The following is a 21552-nucleotide window of genomic DNA, read 5'->3' on the forward strand; positions in this document are numbered from 1 at the left end:
AAATGATTTTTTTTTTTTCAGAATAGAACTTTGAAGTTCAATATTTCATGAAAAATTTATATTTCTCTTACGATTGCAACCAAAAACATAATTATGAAATTTATTTTCTAAAACTTATAACGAACAACATTCTCTCCGTGTGATTTACGTGAGACATTGAAGTTCAAAGCTCTCTCCTGGAAAAATACACTTTTGGAGTTACATTAGTTAACATTCAAGTGGCCAGTTAAGTCTCTCGCTGAAACATATACGTTCTTTATTCTTTTAAGTGTTTCAGAGCTAGTAAAATAATATATAGTTGATTACTATGTTCAGAAGCTTGACTTTTTGTAGAACATCAGCTACAAGTTGATTTATATTAATTTAGAGTGGCCTTTGAATACCTTCGTACCATTGTCGTTAATTCCTATGATAGCATTGTAATTGTTGAGTTATATTCATTAAATTGACATCAGTGTACAGATAGCTTTTATGATAGATATACAGGAATATCCTTCTTGCTGCTTCAATATATATATGTGTTTTCATTTGAGCAATTATGGTAATACTAATTGCCACATATCTCTAATTTCAGAATAAAAATCTTCCTGAAATGGCAATGGACTTCGCAGCATCGTACGCCGGTCGAGTCGGACTAACAGCATGGCGTCGTAAGTCAACACTTCTTGGCGTCGCCGCCTGTATAGCTCTCTTACTTATTTGTGTACAGTATACATCACTTGTCAGTCGAACAGACAACACGTCCTCGGACAAAATGCCAGATGTTGCTGGAAGTTTAAGAACTTTACACAATCTACAGCGCGATAGTTTTCCACGACCGCATTCAACGTCAAGTGCTCAAGTTGTGGCGCCAGCAGCACGTGTTTCGGGTGATACGGTTCATGGACAAGAAAATGGTGGTAATCATATTCAAAATGTACAGTTTGTTCCCAATCAAGGTAATGGATCGCCTGTAAGATTGAAGCCAGAAACAGTATCCCCACCCACGATGGTTTTACCTGAAGCACCTAGCCGTGAAGATCTAATGAAGAGAAAAGCGTTGCTTGAACAGTACGGCATGGAAAAACGACAAGAAGCAAGCAGAAGAGGATGGCCACTTTCACCTCAAGTTGTAGACAATAATGGCCAAAACTCTCCAGTCGCCCAAATTCAAGAAATACCTATTTACAATCCCGGCGAAGCTGTAAAACAAATTCAACATAATCCTTCAGATAACAGTAACAAAGATGTAGAAAGCAATCCACCGGCACCTGCTGTAGCACAGGATAACTTGGAAACTCAACAGAGCATAGAGACTGCAGGCAGCGGAAATCAAAACTACATGCAGGGTGGTGTAGCTCAGTTTGATAATCAAGGTAATAATGCATATTATCAGAGCCTTTACCAAATGGGAATACCATACATCAATATCGATCCAAAGCATCCATATGTGCCACCTAAAAGAATAGTTCACTTTGATTTCAAAGGAGCTCCGCCAAAAGTTAGTTATCTAAAACGTCTCTTTCCTATGTTGAAACAAATGGGAGCCACCAGTGTTATTCTTGAATGGGAAGACATGTTCCCTTTCAAAGAATCTTTGGAAGTTGTTGTAGCCAAAAACCATTATTCCAGACGTGAAATAAAAACTATCATAGAGCTTGCAAGCAATAACGGTTTGGAAATCATTCCTTTAGTTCAAACGTTTGGTCATATGGAGTTTGCTCTCAAACATGAACAATTTGTACATCTTCGTGAGGTTCCAGAATCTCCACAAGCACTTTGTCCGTCCTTAAACGAATCAATGCAGTTTGTTGAGAAAATGATAGATCAAGTGATGGCATACCATAATAAGATTAGATATCTTCATATAGGTTGTGATGAAGTTTTTCAGATGGGTGAATGTCCACGATGTCGTCAACAACTGCGAGAAAACTTATTTTTATCCCATGTAAGTCGTGTTGCAAGGTATGTTCGCAACAAATATAATGTCACACCTATAATATGGGATGACATGTTGAGACATCTTATGCCGCAAAATTTTGATGATTTCAAGATAGGAGAACTTGTGGAGCCAATGGTTTGGGTATACGCGGAAGATGTGTATCGCTTCGTACCAACTATGATATGGGACAAATATGCTGCGGTTTTCCCTTATGTATGGACGGCAAGTGCTTTCAAAGGCGCTTTTGGGGAAACTATGTACGTTCCAAACGTAAAACGACATTTAGAGAATAATCTACGATGGTTAGAAGTAATGGCTACCGAAGGACCAAAATTCAAAGGTGGTTTCAGAGGTATTGCAATAACTGGCTGGCAGCGATACGACCACTTTGCAGTTCTATGCGAACTTTTGCCCGCAGCTATACCATCTTTAGCGGTTAATCTTTTAGCAACTTCACATGGATTCTTCAATCAAAGTTTGAAACAAAAACTATATACTAATTTAGTATGCTCTCAAACATCCCGTCATGGAACTTTTGTGAACCTAAACAATGACCCATTTCTGTGGGAGAAATTTGCTTGGTGTTTCTTTCCTGGTGCACCTTTTTATAAAGTGACATATCGACTTCATGCAGCTGAAAAAGAAGTCAAAGAATTCATACATAGTGTAACAAAGGCTAAAGGATGGATGACAGACTATAATGTTCGTCGTAATTACTCTATTCCGTTACGTGTTGATGAGTTGATGATGGACCATCCAAGAATGTACCACACGTATACGTCGTTAGTGAAAGCGGCGAAAGAGGCTCTTTCAGAAGTATATGATGTGTACACTGTCGGTGAGTGGATAGAACAAAGATTATATCCAGTTATTGAACAATTAGAAAACATCCAAAAGGCAGCTACGGACTTAAAATCGTTTAAGACATGGCCAGCTCGGCCTCTCCCAGTATTACCTCAACTGAAACAATTAGGGGTTCCGTTGTCAGAAGATGATGATACTGCTACAGATAAAAACAATCCAAAACAGACTGAATCTCAATGAATAAGTGTTTCTAAATCAGTGATATCTGATAGTAAAATGTTTCAAATTGCTGTTATGCTCATGATTAAGTTAGTGATTTGATCGTGTGGCTATGAAATACGAACTTTACACACATCAAGGTAAGTTAGTGATCTGATCGTGTGAATATGAAGTAAGAACTTTTGCACACATCAAGATATTGTGATTTTCGCGGCAACTGCCTAATATATATTTATAGAAGGACATCGTATGGCGTATACTTTTATGTGCATAAACTCAAATAAACGTTGCTGCCATATTAACGTGATAATCTACAAAAAATATATATATGCACGCGTAGAAATATTCTTGTACATTAGTACTTCCCTGTGATCTGTTATTGTTTTAGAGTTATGTGATTATACAGTTGCTGCAGTATTTTGCACGTTTGAGTTTCTGCAGTGAAATGTTACTGAACAATACAGATATATTTTGCCCTGAATGTGCATTCTCATGTGCTTGCAAAAAGAAGAGTAAACTATATATATATAAAATGCCATTCCTGTATGAGAATAAGCGTTATCATATAGCGATAACAGGGACTATTACATTACTTTTCATAACTTTTTCTTTAAACTTCTGTTGTAACAGTGATCTGTAATTGACATACTAAAAAGTAAATGCTACTTATTATTTCTTGAGTAATATAGTAGAGAAACCGCTAAAAAGAAAATGAGTTCCCAAGTTAATACTTCGTTGTTTCTTGAGTAATATTTTAGAACCAAAAGCAAGATAATTGAAGACAGGAACTGTGCATCTGTGATTCAACACAAGGGCTTAAAATCATGCTTCCATGAATTACTCCTATAAACTTACGTGCACTAGAGCTTAGCTTTGTGAGTTTAGTGTGAAGCACACGTGCGCGCAATTTTAACTTTGAAACAAAAATTCAGGTTTATGGTTCTCCTCTTCCATCTTTTTAACATTTCTTTTTTTATTTCTCTTCCGTATTGTCTTTTCCGTTATTCATTTATGCGTCTTCCGTTCTCACACGCGTCATTTTGTATTCCCATTGTTAGCGTCGAAGCATAACAAAGCATAAAAAACAATCTGTTCTGTTGATACAAATACTTTCACATTGTGACTTTACAAAAGCTTTGAAGAATTTAATTTTTTTAAGAAAATTGAATTGAAAATACATGGATCACCATAATATAAATGAGCTGTTTATTAAAATATGGCCTACTAAATAATAATAAAAAAGCAACACATATTAGTTGCTTATTTTCATGAAAAGTTTGTGAAAAGTGAAAAGTTGGTTTATATGTAATAAGAAAAGGGTACGGGCAAATGTATCACTAGCTCCTTTTCTATATTTGGGGTGACGTTCAAAGAAGCTGGATTTTTCCTTTAAAAAAGGTTGAAATTATTACAAAGTTCGAATTTTGATATTTTTCTTCTTTCATAACTTCAATGGTAGATTTTATATCTTCACATGCAGACTTAGGTCTTAATCACGTATATCACAGAGTTTTGTTATTAATACTTATTTTGTAACATAGTAAATTCGGTTCAGGTTCACAATAATCTGTCATAAAAATTGTAATTTGACGGTTAAAATGAGTGGCTGCATATGAAAGAGTATTGTATTAGATATTAAATTTCCAACGGCTCTGCATTTCTACACAATGTAGGAAAGCTATATTTCATGTTTTCAAGAGTTGAGTTACTAGTGTGAAACCATTACAAGTGCAAGTGATATGTGTTACAAAAATAATAGTTTGTATTGCTTTTTGTTTTTTTTTTTAAAAAAGGAAGTTTAGCGTCCTTTTTCAGCGGCGAGGCTATATCAGATGTAAATTTATAATTTAAGATGGAATCCGAACCGCCATAATGCGCTCAAAGTTTGTAATATTCTTCCACCGGGAATTGAGCTCAGGAATACGTACACTAAAGGCGCATACGCTAGCCACAATAATCGTTTTTATAGCACATCAGTTTGCATGCATATTATCAATTTTTACGCAAAATTATTTCATCATGTGACAGGAAAATAAAAGTACAGAATGTCTTAGGGGATCATTTAAAGCAAGAAAAGTGAAGTACAAGTGTTCTTCGTCTTCTTTTTTATAATTTGACGGATTATTGTAAACTTCACGGTAAATTCAATGTAAACATTTATGAAAATGATTAATGACGACGGAAGATGGTGGATAAATCTCGACCCTCTGATATATTTCATCAATATTCTGAAAATTGTTTTTTAAATAAAGGAGGAGGAGGAGAGAGAATCATTTTGAAAGCTATTCATAAGGCGTTGCAGACTAGATACGACATCTCCAATTTCCCATAATTTATATGAGGTCAGGAATTAACGCATTCATCTACTTTAAAAGCAGAAAATCAGCAGACATTCAGAAATCAACTTGTACTGGCGTTACTATAGAATGCATATTCTTTCGAATTAAAACAGTACAAATATCCATCCCCATTTAAACCACATTTAAGATCATGACTTTAATGTGAAGCATTTCGTATTAACACTCATATTTAAGTAATTACATAACTATATTGAACAAATGACCTTTTAAGGACATAATAAAAATAAATTTTCTCACGTAATTTTTCATTATGTAACTTCCTACAGAAACCAACTTACCGTCATTAATTATTAGAGAAATCTCATTTGTCATTTTTATTTACGAAAGGTACATGAGTTTTGTTTTATGAAACTGTTACAAGTATTTCTTTCCCAGCATTGGCTTTCAAAGAAGGCACAATAACATGTTATCAGCACTATTTATTATTTCTTGAATTACAGTAATGGTTGAATCGTTCTTTCCAATGTATGAACTTGTCGTCGACAACGGCTCATCTCTTCTCTCTAAATTGTTTACACTCATTCAGAGGTAGACAGGTGCAAAGAACTTGGCATATTTATCAGTGGATTACTGATATGGTTCGAGGAAAAGGGTTGGCTGACCGGTGTTGATACACATTTCTTCTGATATATTTGTCCACAAAACCGAGAAGTTATCAGTTACTAATCTTTACAATGATATAAATGTTATTATTACATAATATTACTCTACATTCAGAGGATACCTTATCCCGTAAGCACATGTTTAAAAATTGCTTGAAGTCCATTTTCATACAAACCAAGAATAAAAAACCAACATGAGTTTCAGCTAAAAATGGTATGTAATTTTAATTCCAGTTTTCGAAACATAAGTATTTTTTTAAAAAAGATATTAATGACAATATATATGGGCATGGATAGTATTATATGTTGTAGTATTAGTTCTTAAAGAAAGGAAAGTTAGTGTGCCTGAGTGATTAAGATAATGCTTATTCTCATATGTACATATATTTCAAATGTGTGGGGATACATAGGCTGTGTCTCTGAATTTGTTTGTTTATATATAAATATAGACTGATCCATATTGGATTGGTGTTAATGAAGCAATCTTTAGATTTGTATAACTCCTTTGTGTATTTTACTGAGAGCTGCAAACTTAAATATATGGAAAAAAAGATACTTTCTATTACTTATTAGTGTTAATAGTTAAATTAAGAAAGGAAAGAAAGATAATGTTATGTCAGATACCCGTTGTCTATTTTATAATTGAAATAATTAACGGGCTGTTTCTCGTAAACAATATGAAAATATGTGTAAATGTTGGTTGTGACTACTTAAAATATTTTCTTATGTTTCTTTCATTTCTATTTATTTATGATTTTCCTCTTTTTTTACCTATGAATGTATATATTCTTCTTATTTTTTTTTTAAAGGAATACACTATGAGTAATACCAGAGACGTAGCAATAGTGGTAGAAATATTGTACAAGAAAATAATTATATTTTTGTTTTAATAGTACGATTGAACGTTACCTCTACTACTTAAATTTATCTTTGAGAAATACTATATTTGAAACTAACAAAGTAAACTTTTTTCCTAATCATCGTGATTCTGAAATGGCAAAATGTAAAATTATTATTACTATATATGCAGTGCATATGTAGGTTACATTCGGTTATATGTACACACATGTGTATATACCGGTATTAAGAACTGTGCAGTTAAAATGAGTTTTCCTTCACGAAGGTGATAATTATTTAATGAATTCACACTACCTTGCATGTATTTTAGTCTTAACAACTTTTATCTTGTAAGGCAAATAATTTATTAATGTGTAATATTTACGTTGTAATAGTTAGTCCACATTATATATAATAAACAATATACAATAGATATATTTAAAGTGTCTTAAATTCCGCTTCCATTCTTATATTCTCTTGATGTTCTGAATTGTTGATTATTTATGTACAGTATTCGGTGGATCTTTGCATGGTATTTGTATCAGTTGTAAATGTTCTCTGGTATTGTTATTTAACAAAAGTTATGGAGATGCCCATCTCAGATAATAGTTTAATGCTATTTGTAAAGCTTCTTTCGTGTTCCAACTTTATGCAATTAGCCAATATTTTTTAAAAAGAAAGTAAGTGATAAATTGGTTACGAGGCTAGTAACGTTCATATAATATGTACATACAACAATACTCGTATCTGTGCATCTATATACTAGAAAAGAAAATGAAAACAAGAAAGCTCTCTTGTGAAATTAGAAGTTTTTCTTGACAAAATATGTAAATATGTTTTCTATTTTTTTTCTTTCACCATAGTGTATTATCGTGTGGCTGTGACCTGTAACAAAGAATAATAATAATAATAACATTCTTGTTTCAGTCAGTGATGTACTGTAACAATCGCAATTTGAAATAATAATTTTTACGATATAATAAAGAATGAACAGGTTAAAGCTATTGCTACGTCTCTCACTGCTACATCATTCTCTGAGGTTGACATTTAAAGTTCTCACTGCAAGAGAACTGCTGAATCTATTTTATAAAACGATGTTTCAAAAAAGAGAAAAAAATAATTGTTAACTCACTTTCAACTTTGTGTCTGTCTTCTGCTTGTGTGTATGTATGGATGAAACGTATGTGTCAGTTTACATATTTCAGAAAGATACAGGCCAATGTTACAGATATTCGTGTTCATAGAAGGAACACTGCTATAGTTTTTAGAAAGGACCCATAATTAAAAGAAGAAAAGAAAGAAACATGTTTGGCCATATCGAAAAGACTGTGGGCTGTAGAAGCCTACCTTCCCAATTGCCTTTTCTAGCAAGGAAAATAAAATATGTTCTATATGAGAATTAAGAAATTTTGTATTTTTTTTTAAATGCAGATGCTAGTGGTCAGACAAAGCACATTATATTATATTTGTATAATACATAAATAGTTATACAGTGACTTTAAGAAGCAAAACATTCTTTGGTATAGTGGTTGCCAGCATTAAAAAAAAATAATAAATGTGAAGGAAGCCTTATATACTAATGATAACTTTGGGGTCCAACAAATTCGAGCTTTGCCATTGTAGTTAATGTAGCATTAAGCTAAATTACTTTGAGTGTGTGTGTGTGTAATGATAAAAAAAAAGAAAGAAATTAATAACGTATTTGAGTAATTTCAGAGTACCTCTTCAGCAGCTTCAAGAAAACAAACTATTGATCCATGTAACAGCAATTAAACACCCATCTATATGGTATAGTATATTTAGGACAAATGTACAAACCGACAAATGTAATAAATGAAATGTTAAATGTAATATTTTTAGTTATGCACAATTAAAATAACTATGTTATTTTAATACACACTTGACAGGACTACTAGGAGTGTTAGAAGATATATATATATGTAATAGAAGAAAATGTAAAGCATCAACTACAGAATAATCCAGTTATCAATAATGAACAAAATAAAAAATATTATTTAAAATAATAATAAAAAAAAAACATAAAGTGATGTAACATGATCATCATCATCTAAAATTTGTGTTATATCACACCGTATTCAAGAACGATATGAATTTATTTTTTGATTATAGGCATGAAATGATAATTTTCTTTAAAAGGTGTTTGTAGATCGTACCATTTCGTACTGCCAGAGAAAAATGCTTGTTCAAAAGTTACATTCATTACTTTTTGATAAGTATAAATAATATAAATTTTTTGATGTTTTTATTATTATTATTTATTTATTTCGTGCAGAATTTCTAAAAGTTTGAGAATATTTCTGACCTCAAGCTAAAATATCGAATTGACACATACTTACTAAAGACTTTCAAAATACATACATTCAAAAACATTAAGCGAAACAGAATAATTTTGTTGAACAGTATGAAAATACTATACAAGCATCTATATATGAAAATAATTCTGAAAGAAACAAAAAAGTATTTCGTAGTTTTAATCATCACTGGCAACGTAACCGTTATTTATTTTTTTTAATTGTAAAATATAATGTTTCGAATAACAACTCTACTCCTTATTTTCTATTAGAGTGTGCAGTATATAAGTCAGTACAGTATGTATGTATGTATATGTGTGTGTGGATGTAACCACTTTTCTGAAAATTTCCGTAGCAGTATTACTTTCTCATGTTTTTTCTACAATGATAGAAATATTTCGCTTCTGCGTTAAATTATTATGTATCTTTATTGGAACTCTACACATGACTGTAGAGATTAAACTTTGACGAACAAAGTATCAAAATTTATAGTCCTGCATTTTTCTTTTTTTATAATAAGAAAATAATTAAGATGAAATTTTCCGTGTGTATGTATGAAGTGCACCCAAAGTGAGTTTTATTTCTGTAGCATGACATGTTGGTAAATTGAAAATGAAACGTAAACAAAATACATCAATGATAAGAAAATACAAAAACAGCTCATGTGTATATGTATATATATATATATATATATGCATATATATATATATATGTATATATATATGCATTCAAATATGAGCGGAACATCGTAGTGCTTTTAAAAAAATGTGTAATACTCGAATAAATAGTTCTGATAAAAAAGAAATTATAGAATTATGTTAGAAGAAACTTTTGTTATATATAATTTTGTGCGTGCTTGTTTGTAAATTTTTTTTAATGTCAAGTAAAATTGTTTTCTCTTGAATATATTAAGTTTCTTCGTGTAACAGTTCCTCTATGATTTTTTTTAAATCGTCCTTTCTCATGTAGCGTAGATAGCAGTTTAAACATGGCCGAAACATAAATAGAAATATAATGGAGGTGAAAAATGTACTACATACTTTATCCTATCCAACTATAGTCTGATTTACCATGTTCAAAATAATATTTATTTATAAATTACAATTTCTTATCCTTTGCAAAACAGCAGTAAATAGTCGAATTAGTTATGGCATTTTTATGGAAATAAAACGTTGATTCACTGAATTGATTACCTAAATTTTTCTAATTCGCATAAATAAAACAAATAATCCAAATCTAATAAAATTTTCTTAAAGAAAAGACGCATGAAGCAAGTAGGTTAGACAAACTAAAACTTAATGTATATTGAAGAAATATTAATGCTTTCCATATGTGAAAAATACTATTTCTCTAGAACATATATATAACATTTTTTTTTTTTTAATTGCCGGTTTATCACGTTCTACATGGAAATATAATTTCAGCTCCAAAACTTAATTCGTCCACGAGGTAAAGAAGTTCAAATTATATGCGACCAGTATACGAATGAACCCAAAACAGCTTTGGGTTCATAAAGACTTCGATACTTCGATGTCATAAAGACTTCGATCCAGGAAGATGTGGATACGTAACCCCAATTTCAGTTACCTACCTACGTTTTGATGGCTATAGTGATAACGTAAACAGTTTCAATTTAGAAACAAATACATCTCAATCAAAATGGTTGATTTTGAAAGCCCGATTATGCTTAGACCACTAAATAATATAAATGTGAATTAATTAAAGTAAGAACTACAGCATTTGTAATAATTCTTAACTGACGTGTTATTCTAAATATAGTGAAAAATTATTAGGTATTACAGAATTTTTGCTTAACTGAATATAAATCAATAAAATATTATCTTATTTCTTGAATTCTTTTCTAGTTCTATGCTTTACTAGTGACGTTTCATTGTTGAAAATACCGAAAATATCACCAAAACAATCATAGTTAACTTTCCACAGCCCATAAGTTCGGGTACAATGTATCGAGTTGCATCTTTTCTAAAACTAAATCGTACGTGATTTTGATGTTATAGTACGACTATATATCTTCGCACGGCCACAAGAGTTTGAGTCACTTTTTGGCCATTTGCACTTTGTGATATATTAACGACCAGAAAAAACACTATCTTTCGGTTGGTATTATGGGCATACATCTGGGCGCAAAGACCAGTGTATCTTAAGCCATATCGCACAAATGTCGGTTTTAAGGGCTTATGTCGACACATTTTTTTGTTTGTTTGTTTGTTTATTTATTTATTTAACTTAAGCACTTTTGACTGTATACCGAAGATATAACATTTCTTTTCTTCTACTTTCACAGATACAACTCGTGGAGCATAAGAGGTTGAATTTAAAATGTCAAGGCATATTTACGTAATATGAAAATATTTTTTACTTCAAAATAATACTAGCATCTAGTTTCCTACATACATACATATATATAGTTTCTGATGGAAAAACGTCTAAATTATTTCAGTAATTTTTAGTAGTGTTTTTATAATTATTTTGATCATTCAGGTAAAGAAATGATGCAAAAATCTGCCTTTAATGCAATCATTTTACGGTTCCAGTTTTTAACAGTACAATTTTGTCTGCATTATGTGAAAACATGACTACAACGAAACTTAATCAGTTTACCATAGAATTCCATTAACGAAGATTTCACTGTATTAGGCTTGAGTTTTATATTATTTTCTCCTTTTCCATGCAAACATAAAAGACAATATTAGTATCATACAATGTAAATTTTTAGAACTTACATAATGTTATTAATGTGAAATAGGCATAGTATTGAAAGATTCCTCAGTGTTAAGGAGTAGTACGTCACCAACACAGACGTGTTGTTCAATTATGAGAAACGTCTTTTAAATAACGTTATTATTATAAATTATTGCATTTTGTAGGTACTAGAAAGTTACGTCGTACGGTAAATTTTTAATAATGTCTTTATTTTTTCATAGTTTTCAAAAAATGTGAAAGTACGACTTAAATTTCAACTACAGTAGAATTACGAACTAAACAGATTTTTCTTATCAGCAGTAAAACTTTCAAACGGACATGTGCTGACTGTGAATAAGTCAAATGTTGCCACCAATACAAATAGTCAGACACTTGCTATTGTCACTAGAAGACACAAGAAAAACTGCTCTCTTTCTCCTTGAATAATACCACCCCCAGGTCTTGACCTTCATCATAGAAAAAGTTGGTTTTATTTGTGTTCAAACTATAAAACAGTCACATTCAGCTCAACGATCCCAACGACAAGACTTCATAGATTCAACCACATAGGTTGTTCTAAGCTTTTTGTTTGAAGTGAAGATGATACATTTACGAGGGGCGTTCAAGTCAATCCGGGACTTTCTGTATTTTTAAAAAAGCGTAGAAGAACAAATTTCAAGTAGTGGAAACTGTATTTTTCCACATAACCCCTTGATACAATTATTCATTTGTCCCAGCGTTTAACTAATGACTCCGAAGATTTCGGCATAGAAAGATTTGTCAGTACTTTTGAACCATTCTAGGATTTCTTGCTTCACTTCGTCATCACTATGGAAATATTTCGTCACATGTGATGATGCAATTCAATAAGTACTGGCCTTTCTGGTCATAGCGGTCCTTCAGTTTAGTGTAGGCTTCAATTTTTCTGCGCTAGTTAAAAATGAAACAATGTTTTGGAATCCAGTGTGCACTCACTTTTCGGAACAGCAAATGGTCGTGAATTACTATGTTCAGTGTTCCTAACGAAAGAAGATTACACATGCTTGCAATTTCACGACAAATTATGCGACGATTGTCTATGATAAGCTGTTCAACTCATTGAATGTTCACAGGAATGACTGCTGTGAGCTGGGATCCACCATGACTAGGACTGTGAGTGACAGATGTACGGCCATCTTTGAACTGCTCTCACCATTCAATATCTTACTGCGACTGAATGACTCATTAGCGTATTGTGACTCAAGTCTTTGGTAAATTTCACCTGGTTTTATACCTTTCTTCACTAAAAACGTCAATACTACACGCTGTTCCAAGTATACGTTCACATTTTTGTCCGCCAACTTGAACACCGATCTCCGGGATAGCGCACGAAATGAGTGCCGCTTACCAGTAACAGGACACAGTTTGCAGTTCCTACTGCATGCACTATCTCCACCCTGAGATTCGATTTTAACCTGTAAAAAATGTCTTAGATTGACTTGAACACCCCTCGTACATAAATTATTGTTACATGTATGTATGAATTAATCAAGCAAGTAGACACGTTCTAGCAACTTGCATGATCAAAAAGACATCCGCTGTTTTTATTATTATTATTATTATTATTATTATTATTATTATTATTATTATTATTATTATTATTATTATTATTATTATTTTACAAGTCTGGTCTCCATTATTGTTAGCTACGAATGCGTAGTTGTTTAACTTACGCATGAACTAGCTTAATATACTAAGAACAAATACAGATAAGAAGAAATATGTCAATCATTTGCAGAATAATAATGCAGTAAACAAAGACTGAACAACTCGGCAATTTCAAGTAATCCTATTAACTTCACAAGGACTATTGAAATAATCTTTATCTTTACGTATGTAATCCATCAAAAATGAAAAGTGTACTTTCGTTATCTGGAGATCGCAATTTTTACTAGAGATAAAACAACTATATTTAATACAATGATTTACAACACGTCAATTTTAAATAGTAAGTTTTATTGTTACTTCAGTATTTCTTCAAATTATATTTGTTAGGTTCGTACACTTGGTGTGAGTATATCAATTACGGATTTTTTGTACTTTTCAAGAGGCAGTAAGTATCTATTTATTGTTGTTTGATCTACTGAATGTTTAGAAAGAGTGGAACTGTAATAACATAAAAATGTATGAATATTGGGTAATGTTGGGACCGTAGATATTATTTTCTGGCAGGAAAAAACTCTGCAGTCACTTCGCCAATGGCCACTATTTTAGATGCAAGTTAATTTTTTCAAATACAAGCATAGGCTTATAGTGCATGAAACAACACTAGGAAATGTTCAAAACAGGATGGTAGAAGTTTTTTTTTTTCATAGTACTGTTTGTTTTCAAGGTAAAAAAAAAAAAAAACAGATTTTCCCGTTATTGGAGGTTCCTGGTAGTTTAAATGGTACAGTCTAAGTAGCCATAGTTGTGTGAAATAGTTGAGTGTCTTCACAACTTTTCATGCACCGTACGGATAATACCCATTGTGGTTACTTGCACAGCACCCCACAGTTCTCTCTTACAAATGAGCAACATTTTTTTTTTCATAGGTTACATCAGATTTCACCGGAGTGTGCTCTCCCAGATAAATGTCTAGCAAAGTTAGACGAGACTAGTGTGGCGGCTATTCAATAGGATTCCTGAGATCTATCTATCGACGTGGAAGTTCGAGGCCCATATATTCCCTCAAATATGCCAAAACGTAGAGTGCGTTGTCATATTAGAATTACCCCAGAAAATTTCCACTCTCCGTCAGTAACGATAGAAACAGTTTTATTTAGCAAATAAGATAGTCTTGGGATTTGAGCGGATCAATAAAGTGGAGTTCTACAAGGCGGATTCAATATCCAGTGGCGGATCTGGAAGACAAAAACTTCGGAGCAGACAGTACCCAGATTATGAGTTTATTATAAACTTCCAAAAATGTATAAATAATAGTTTAAATTATTTTTGTCACTCAAAAAACGTGAGGGCCTAGGACCCCCGGTCCCGGGCTAGATCCGCTTCTAACCACATCATACGATAATTTTAACAGAAGCAACTATTCGAGACTCTACTCAATGTGAATTGAACACAGACCAATATGTGAAATTTTATTTGTTCACCTAAAAGTTTGTCTAACCACTGTGCAAGGAAGTTAAAAGTCTGTCATTATCCTTTGGGTGATTGTTCTGTTAATTAAAGCTCGAAGTCAGATCCATTTGAAAATCTTGACTTGAACCCAAGATGGCGGCTATTCTGGCAAAGAGGTTGAAATGCATTTCTCCACCTCGAAAAATATGCAATACTCAGAACAATACCATATACGCACATGTGTCCATTATATCCTGGTAATTCCACGCTCTTGGATCACACAGTTAGACTTAATGGGCAATTTTCACAGTCCGTCTACTAACTTTCGAGACTGCCATCACTGGTATATGATCGATGGCGGAATCTGCAGAATAAACGCGAATTAGCATAACACCTGACGAACGTGCTATGAAGAGATTGTTGTTTTGCTGCAGCAGGTGTGTGAGTGATAGTGCTGCAAGTGTGGCGTTACGCAGTGTATTGTCATGAATATGAGAACAGAACAGGGGCTAGCAATCAAATTTTGCGTTAACGGAAACGGCACAAAAGGTGGAAATGATTATTAGTGCGTACCGAGATGAACCTCTTTTTCGATCAATGCTTTTCAAGTGAAATGCTCGGTTCCGCGATGGTCGCAAAAATATCACCAACGACCCTAGGAGTGGCCGGCCGACGACTGCTCGAACTGCGGAACAAACAGAATTGGTGTTACAGAAATTGGTTGAAAATCTTGCCAGTCATAGCTGAAGACCTGAACATTGGAAAAGATAGTGTTACGAAACTTGTGGAACAGGATCTTTAGAAAACTTTGTGCCCGATTCGTGCCACACACTGACGAGCAAAAAGAGTGGCGAGTTTGTGCGAATCGTGAGTTGATGGAATGGCAGGCAGGGACCTAGATTAGCTCAAAAAATAATAACTGGAGTCACAGTCACTGAACGCGAGTCACTGTTTGACGTGTACGAGTCTTTCTCAAAACACCAATCAGAAGGTTGAATTGGTTCGGTAAAGGTTCTCCTCAACAGAAGAAAAGGCGCCTTCAGAAGTAATGCGCGTGAATATTATGTTGGTGGTTTTCTTCTACTGGAGAGGTGTAGTTCACAAAGAATTCATACCGACGGTCACAATATCACAGTAGCAGTTCACAAAGATCTTATGAATCAGTTGTTGAAGATACTTCGACGTATGAGACCGAAAGTTCTTGATTCTCATGAGTGACTCCTTCTCCATGACAGCGTGCCTTGTCTCAAGGTGATTCTTACTGAGCATTTTTGGCCAAGAAACAAATTGCCTGTATCCACCACCCCATTATTCTTCCGACCCAGCTCTAGCAGGCAGTTGCCAGTGAACTAAACAGGGTCACACAACAAGGATTCCCAAAAGGAATCTTAGAACTCTACACCCGTACCAATAGGTGTATCGAAAGAAGGATGTATGTGTAATATCTTCACGTGGTTACAGTTGTTCTTTTAGTATTTTTATATACCATTCATGAAACTTCGTAGATGGATTGTGCACTTACACTTAGAACTAGTAACATACATAAATTGGGTAAAGTTTCCCTGTTATAACTGAAGGATATAAAATGACATGCCAAAATATGAAATGAAAAAAATGTGTATTCGATAGTTTTGCCTTCTATGTACAATAAGAGACTGAAATCTTGACTTAAAGAAAGTTGTGACTCGACAAAATAATGTTAGTTTGACAGTGGACTATATTCAGGGGATCTGCAGTTTATTTTCCACGCAGACAATGTGACTCAAAAAGATGTTAATAACTATTCAACAAACAAGAGCATTGCGTCACGTCTAACGTTGCTCCTCAACATCACATACAACGTAAAATACAATGTATACCCCATTTTATGGGCTTTGGCAGACATTAACCAAAAGAATAGGCTATCATCGTTACCATTTCGGTATCGGGTAAGATGCATCGTTTGTCAAAGAGAGTTAACATTGGATCGTAAGTGACTATCTTCACTTCTGATGGATCATATGTTCAGCTGTTTCAAGTAGCTTGTCTATCCATATACTAGATTATATCCCATAAAAATACACACACTATAACTGCATAGTTTGTTGTGGAGTATGACTTAATGGAGTTCACAACAGCCGGACGTATCAGATGCAACATACTTAGATCTTGCTGAAGGTTTATTTCATCACAGATTGGCCGTAAGGATGATTTGATAACGAAAACATATTTTTTAAAGGGTGACATAGAACTGGTCCAGAGAATACCAAACCTGTAGCTCGTGTAGCTTATATTTTGGCATGCTAGGTTACGATCAACTACACCATAATAACAAAAGAATTTAAATTCAGAGTGATAAAATCCATATAATTTACTGGAAATTTCTGGAAAAGATTAAACTGTAATGGATTATGAACTTTGGATGGGATATGGTGTTCGTTCCTTCAAGAAAAAATAAATAAAGCTACAAAAAGAACAATACATTTTGGAGAGAAATCATGGTGTCTAGTAAAATTTCCAAATGAAATTTCGTGACTTTTTCGTGACCTTTTCTTTACAAAACCATAAAAATTTCCTAACATTCTCAAGAGCGAATTCGGGTGCAAATTAGGCCGAATTTTCAAGCATGCGACAGAATACTTTGCTTGCGATTAAGTAGCGTCTAAAGCCAATCATAAAGACATTTTTGGTGGGGAATTTTGACATTTGATAGAACAAAATTTTCCAGTCTGTGCTTAGATTTGTACAGATAAAAAAAAATTCGTGACCCAAAAGCTAAATTTCGTGACTTTATCTTGACTTTCATTACCGTTTTCTGATTTCGTGACTTTTTCATGACTGGTGACTTTCGTGACCGATAGACACCCTGGAAATGATGATGTAATCAACCTACGCATTACTAGCAAGTTTTGGAAATCTTTTGAGTAAATTCTGAAGGAACTTACCAAACTGAAGCAAACAAGCGAAATAATAAGATACATTTATTATGTCATCATCTGCTAAACATATTGCTATGTCTTTATCGTAACGTTTTGTAAAAAATGTTCTTTAGTTTAGTATCATCAATAAGAATACATTGATTAGAGATTTTTTTTTTAAAAAAAGAGCTTTTTAGTTGCAAGTCTTTCCGAAATATTGCTAGCTTTTATGCAAGGGATTAATCAAAACTGTCTGAAAAGAAAAACACTAGAAACAGTTTGGATCAAAACATTGTTTTGAATAAAATAATTAAAAGTGTAACAATTCTTATATTTTTAAACGTAAAGCTAACACGTTATTCATCATTAAACTGTTAGCAAATAAGCTTACTTCCAACTACAACAATCTATTAATCTTAATGTAATGGTAGTTAAGCTTTACGAACAAGTGATGATCATGTTATCATTTACACAACACAAAATGAATGTACTTGTGAATATTGCTTGTTCTATTGTCAATTAAGAGCACTCAGAGAGAATCACAGATGTCAGCTTGGCAATTCTCGTTCGTCATTAATTCAACGTCATTATGCATGTGACACTCGAAGCTCCATAATTGTTACGTATTGATTTTTGTGGTAGTAGTGTTTATCTTCAAGCACTGTTTCATTTAATTATCACGACTAATGATATACGGTACCTAGAAAGTTAAACTGTTAACCATTATTCTCTTTTTGGTCATTAAAAGAAAAAGTCTTTGTCGTCACTGCTAAATAAAAAGGAAATTATGTCCACGTAACTACATAAAAGTTGTAACGTCTACAGGATCGAAAAAAAGATGGAATTACATTTAAAGAATTAAATAATGCACGAGTATTTCGGTTATCTTAAAATTAGGCAAGAATTACATGAGGAATGACACTAAACTGATGGTATTATGTGTAACCATATTATGAGTCGATTTTTCTCGGAATCCTTCGGTTTTCTCTTCAATATCAATATAATTCTTTCATTATCAGCACTTGCAACTATCATCCGCTTCGTTTTTAGTCCACAGAATACAAAACTATCAGTATAAATTTTAAGAAAATATATTCGTAACAATTGGTTATACTCAAAAGGTGGCTGAATTTGTACAATTCTAACAGAGCCAATCAGACTATTAAAGTCTACGAGTATACTAAGATATGCTTATCAAATATCTATAGCATTTGTTTTCAATTTTGTAGAAAATAATCATAAGATTCATTGTAAAAAATGTGCATCACGTTAAAATTCTGCAGTTTTCGCTGCGATTCTGCTCGGAGTACACTTCTTTCTAAGATTTTATAGTCATATTCAAAATGTCTGGCTATCAACTTTGCTATGAAAGCTGTCTATTCATAAGTCTTTACTTAGACATAAGTGTTTATGGTCATAATTAGAACTTAAAACACGCCAAAATGTGCGCTTTAATTTAAAGATATATAGTATATTTCTTTCCTCCTTTTGATAACTACGGTTGATTCTCTATAATCCCGCGTTTTATTGTGGTCTACTCGCAAGCATGTAGAGGAAAACAAGTTACTGCTAGTCTCTGAACGCCGTACACATACAACAATTTTATGTTATTTACTTATTATTATTATTATTATTATTATTATTGATATTTTTCCTGTGATCCAGCACAACCTTTTTTGATATCAATCCGATTAGCGATAGTCTTACTTTATACATATTTATGGTCTCAGTGTAACACTAACATTACCAAATTGCATAAACAAACCTAAGAAGACACACACTGCTGTTTAAAAAATTACACCAAGAAGGAAAGGCACTATAGGATTTGTACGGCAGGATATGACGTACAAAAAATAACAATTTCAGCGAGAATAACGCATGCGTGAGCTCAGTTGCGTTGTCGATTGCTAAGAGTAATGCCGCGAGAAGGTGGTTTAGCAGCACTTAGGGAAGCATTGATAAGTGAACAGAATATGCCTGGGCAACCATCACTACGCCTTGTTACAAAGGGCGCAATTTAACATCCGGTAATCATCGCCACGTACGCTTCTTTTCGATCTTTGCTTCCAGTGGTGAAGCGTACTATGATGCTCTGAGGCCGGGCCTACCCTGTTTTCTACCGTATATTTTCTTTATCTTCGATTTCCTATAAACCACCGCTGATTACAAAGGGCGCAACTCCGAACGGGTTAATCGGCCTACAGAAAGCTACTTCTCCTACCACGAAATAAGTGCGCGTACAGGGCATGCAGCCAGAACAGACATAGATATGAGGAAGCAACCTGTGGCGAAGTGTAATCCCACAAGTACGGTAGGTCCAATAAACTAATATTTCCATTTAACTCTACTACAAATATTTCCAAGTGCAGTTCATATTTTCTTCTGTCTCAGATCTCCAGGAGGGGGGATGAGGGGAATTTCCTCCGTAGTTGCTGTTTTCATTTCCTGCATATTTGAAAATGGAGGGTGAGAAAAATAAAGTACATTCTTATTGTTTGCTGTCAAATTTCTGAGGTAAGCGTTTGTTACTTGCATCTCCCACTTTAAAGTAAGTATGCATCTAGTGATAATGAATTCACTAGAAATCTTAATGCTCAGAAGGAACATCATTTGAATCAACCTAAGGTATTTAATGCTGTATTCTATGCAGTGGCATGTTTAAAGGGATAGCTTCAGGGTTTAAGCACTCACCAAAATTTTATCTCAATTTTTTTATTGTTTTATGTATATTGCAGAATTTTCACATTTCCAGGAATGAAGTTAGCCCCTCCCAAAACAAGTAAAGTCCCCAAAAACATAATCGTAAATACACCACTGATTGAATGAAATGGAAAACTCTACTAAAATTACACACAAATATTCTTATTTTATCCCGTACGGTAGCGTATGGTAAATTTATACATATGTTTAATGTATCAGACTTACATTTTGTAAGCTATTATGGACCAAGCCCCACGTAGGAAAAAAAATAAACAACTAGTCTGAATAACTCCTGAGAGTATATAACTAAATTAAACAAGTTATCACTAATAGAAATACATAATTCAAGACAGAATCTTCTTACTCTATGTTAAAGAAATCATTTAATAACATATTACCATTGAAAGAAGCCTTCAACGCTAAAACTAAACTCCCAAAGGCGAGCCTTTGCACCGTCCCAACAATGCGTACAATCTGTGATAATAGCTTCGCTCCCTGAGCAGCATAGCGCATAAGCGTGTCTAGCGAGCTGGTGAGGCTCAGACGGAAGGGTCTCCAAGTGTTTCCAACCTACTTTTTTTAACCGAAAAAATCAAAATGTTGAAATATTGACTTTATTTTATAAGAAATAGAAGAAAATATACGGTAGAAAACAGGGTAAGCCCGGCCTCAGAGCATCATAGTACGCTTCGCCACTGAAAGCAACAGATTGAAAAGAACCGTACGTGGCGATGATTACGGGATGACAAATATCCATGTAGCCATAACAGACCGTACATCGTCGTCCACAATGTTAGCTCGACTGCGGAGCACATTAACGAACGTGGACAATTCGACGGCAGGTAGTACGCATGCCACAAGTTATAATGGATGCATGTGTATACCGTCGTTGGCGTGCTGAGCTGCAGACTATCATACTTTCGGCCTAATCACGCTACGACATGTTATATAGCGGTGAGCCTATACGCGTTACATGTTATAGATTGGTCAACGTACCTTGACCAATGTCATAGCAACAGAACGGAAGTTGTGATAGCATGGGATGCTATTGGGAACACCAGATCTTTGCTGCTATGCCTTGAGAGTAACATCACCAGCGAC

General features: G+C 33.6%; 1 protein-coding gene across 1 annotated transcript in view; it reads left to right on the forward strand.

Annotated features, from left to right (window-relative positions):
• LOC145690352 (hexosaminidase D-like) overlaps positions 1–9981 on the forward strand; it is a 190917-nt gene extending 180936 nt beyond the window's left edge. Inside the window, exon 4 of the mRNA XM_081765170.1 lies at positions 575–9981. Coding sequence (XP_081621296.1) covers positions 593–2965 — 2373 coding nt within the window. The 5' untranslated portion in view covers positions 575–592 and the 3' untranslated portion in view covers positions 2966–9981. The remainder of the gene's footprint in view (positions 1–574) is intronic.
• The last annotated feature ends 11571 nt before the right edge of the window (positions 9982–21552 follow it).

Source organism: Thermobia domestica, chromosome 1 (genome assembly GCF_964235325.1).
Source record: "Thermobia domestica chromosome 1, izTheDome1.hap1.1, whole genome shotgun sequence".
Taxonomy (NCBI): domain Eukaryota; kingdom Metazoa; phylum Arthropoda; class Insecta; order Zygentoma; family Lepismatidae; genus Thermobia; species Thermobia domestica.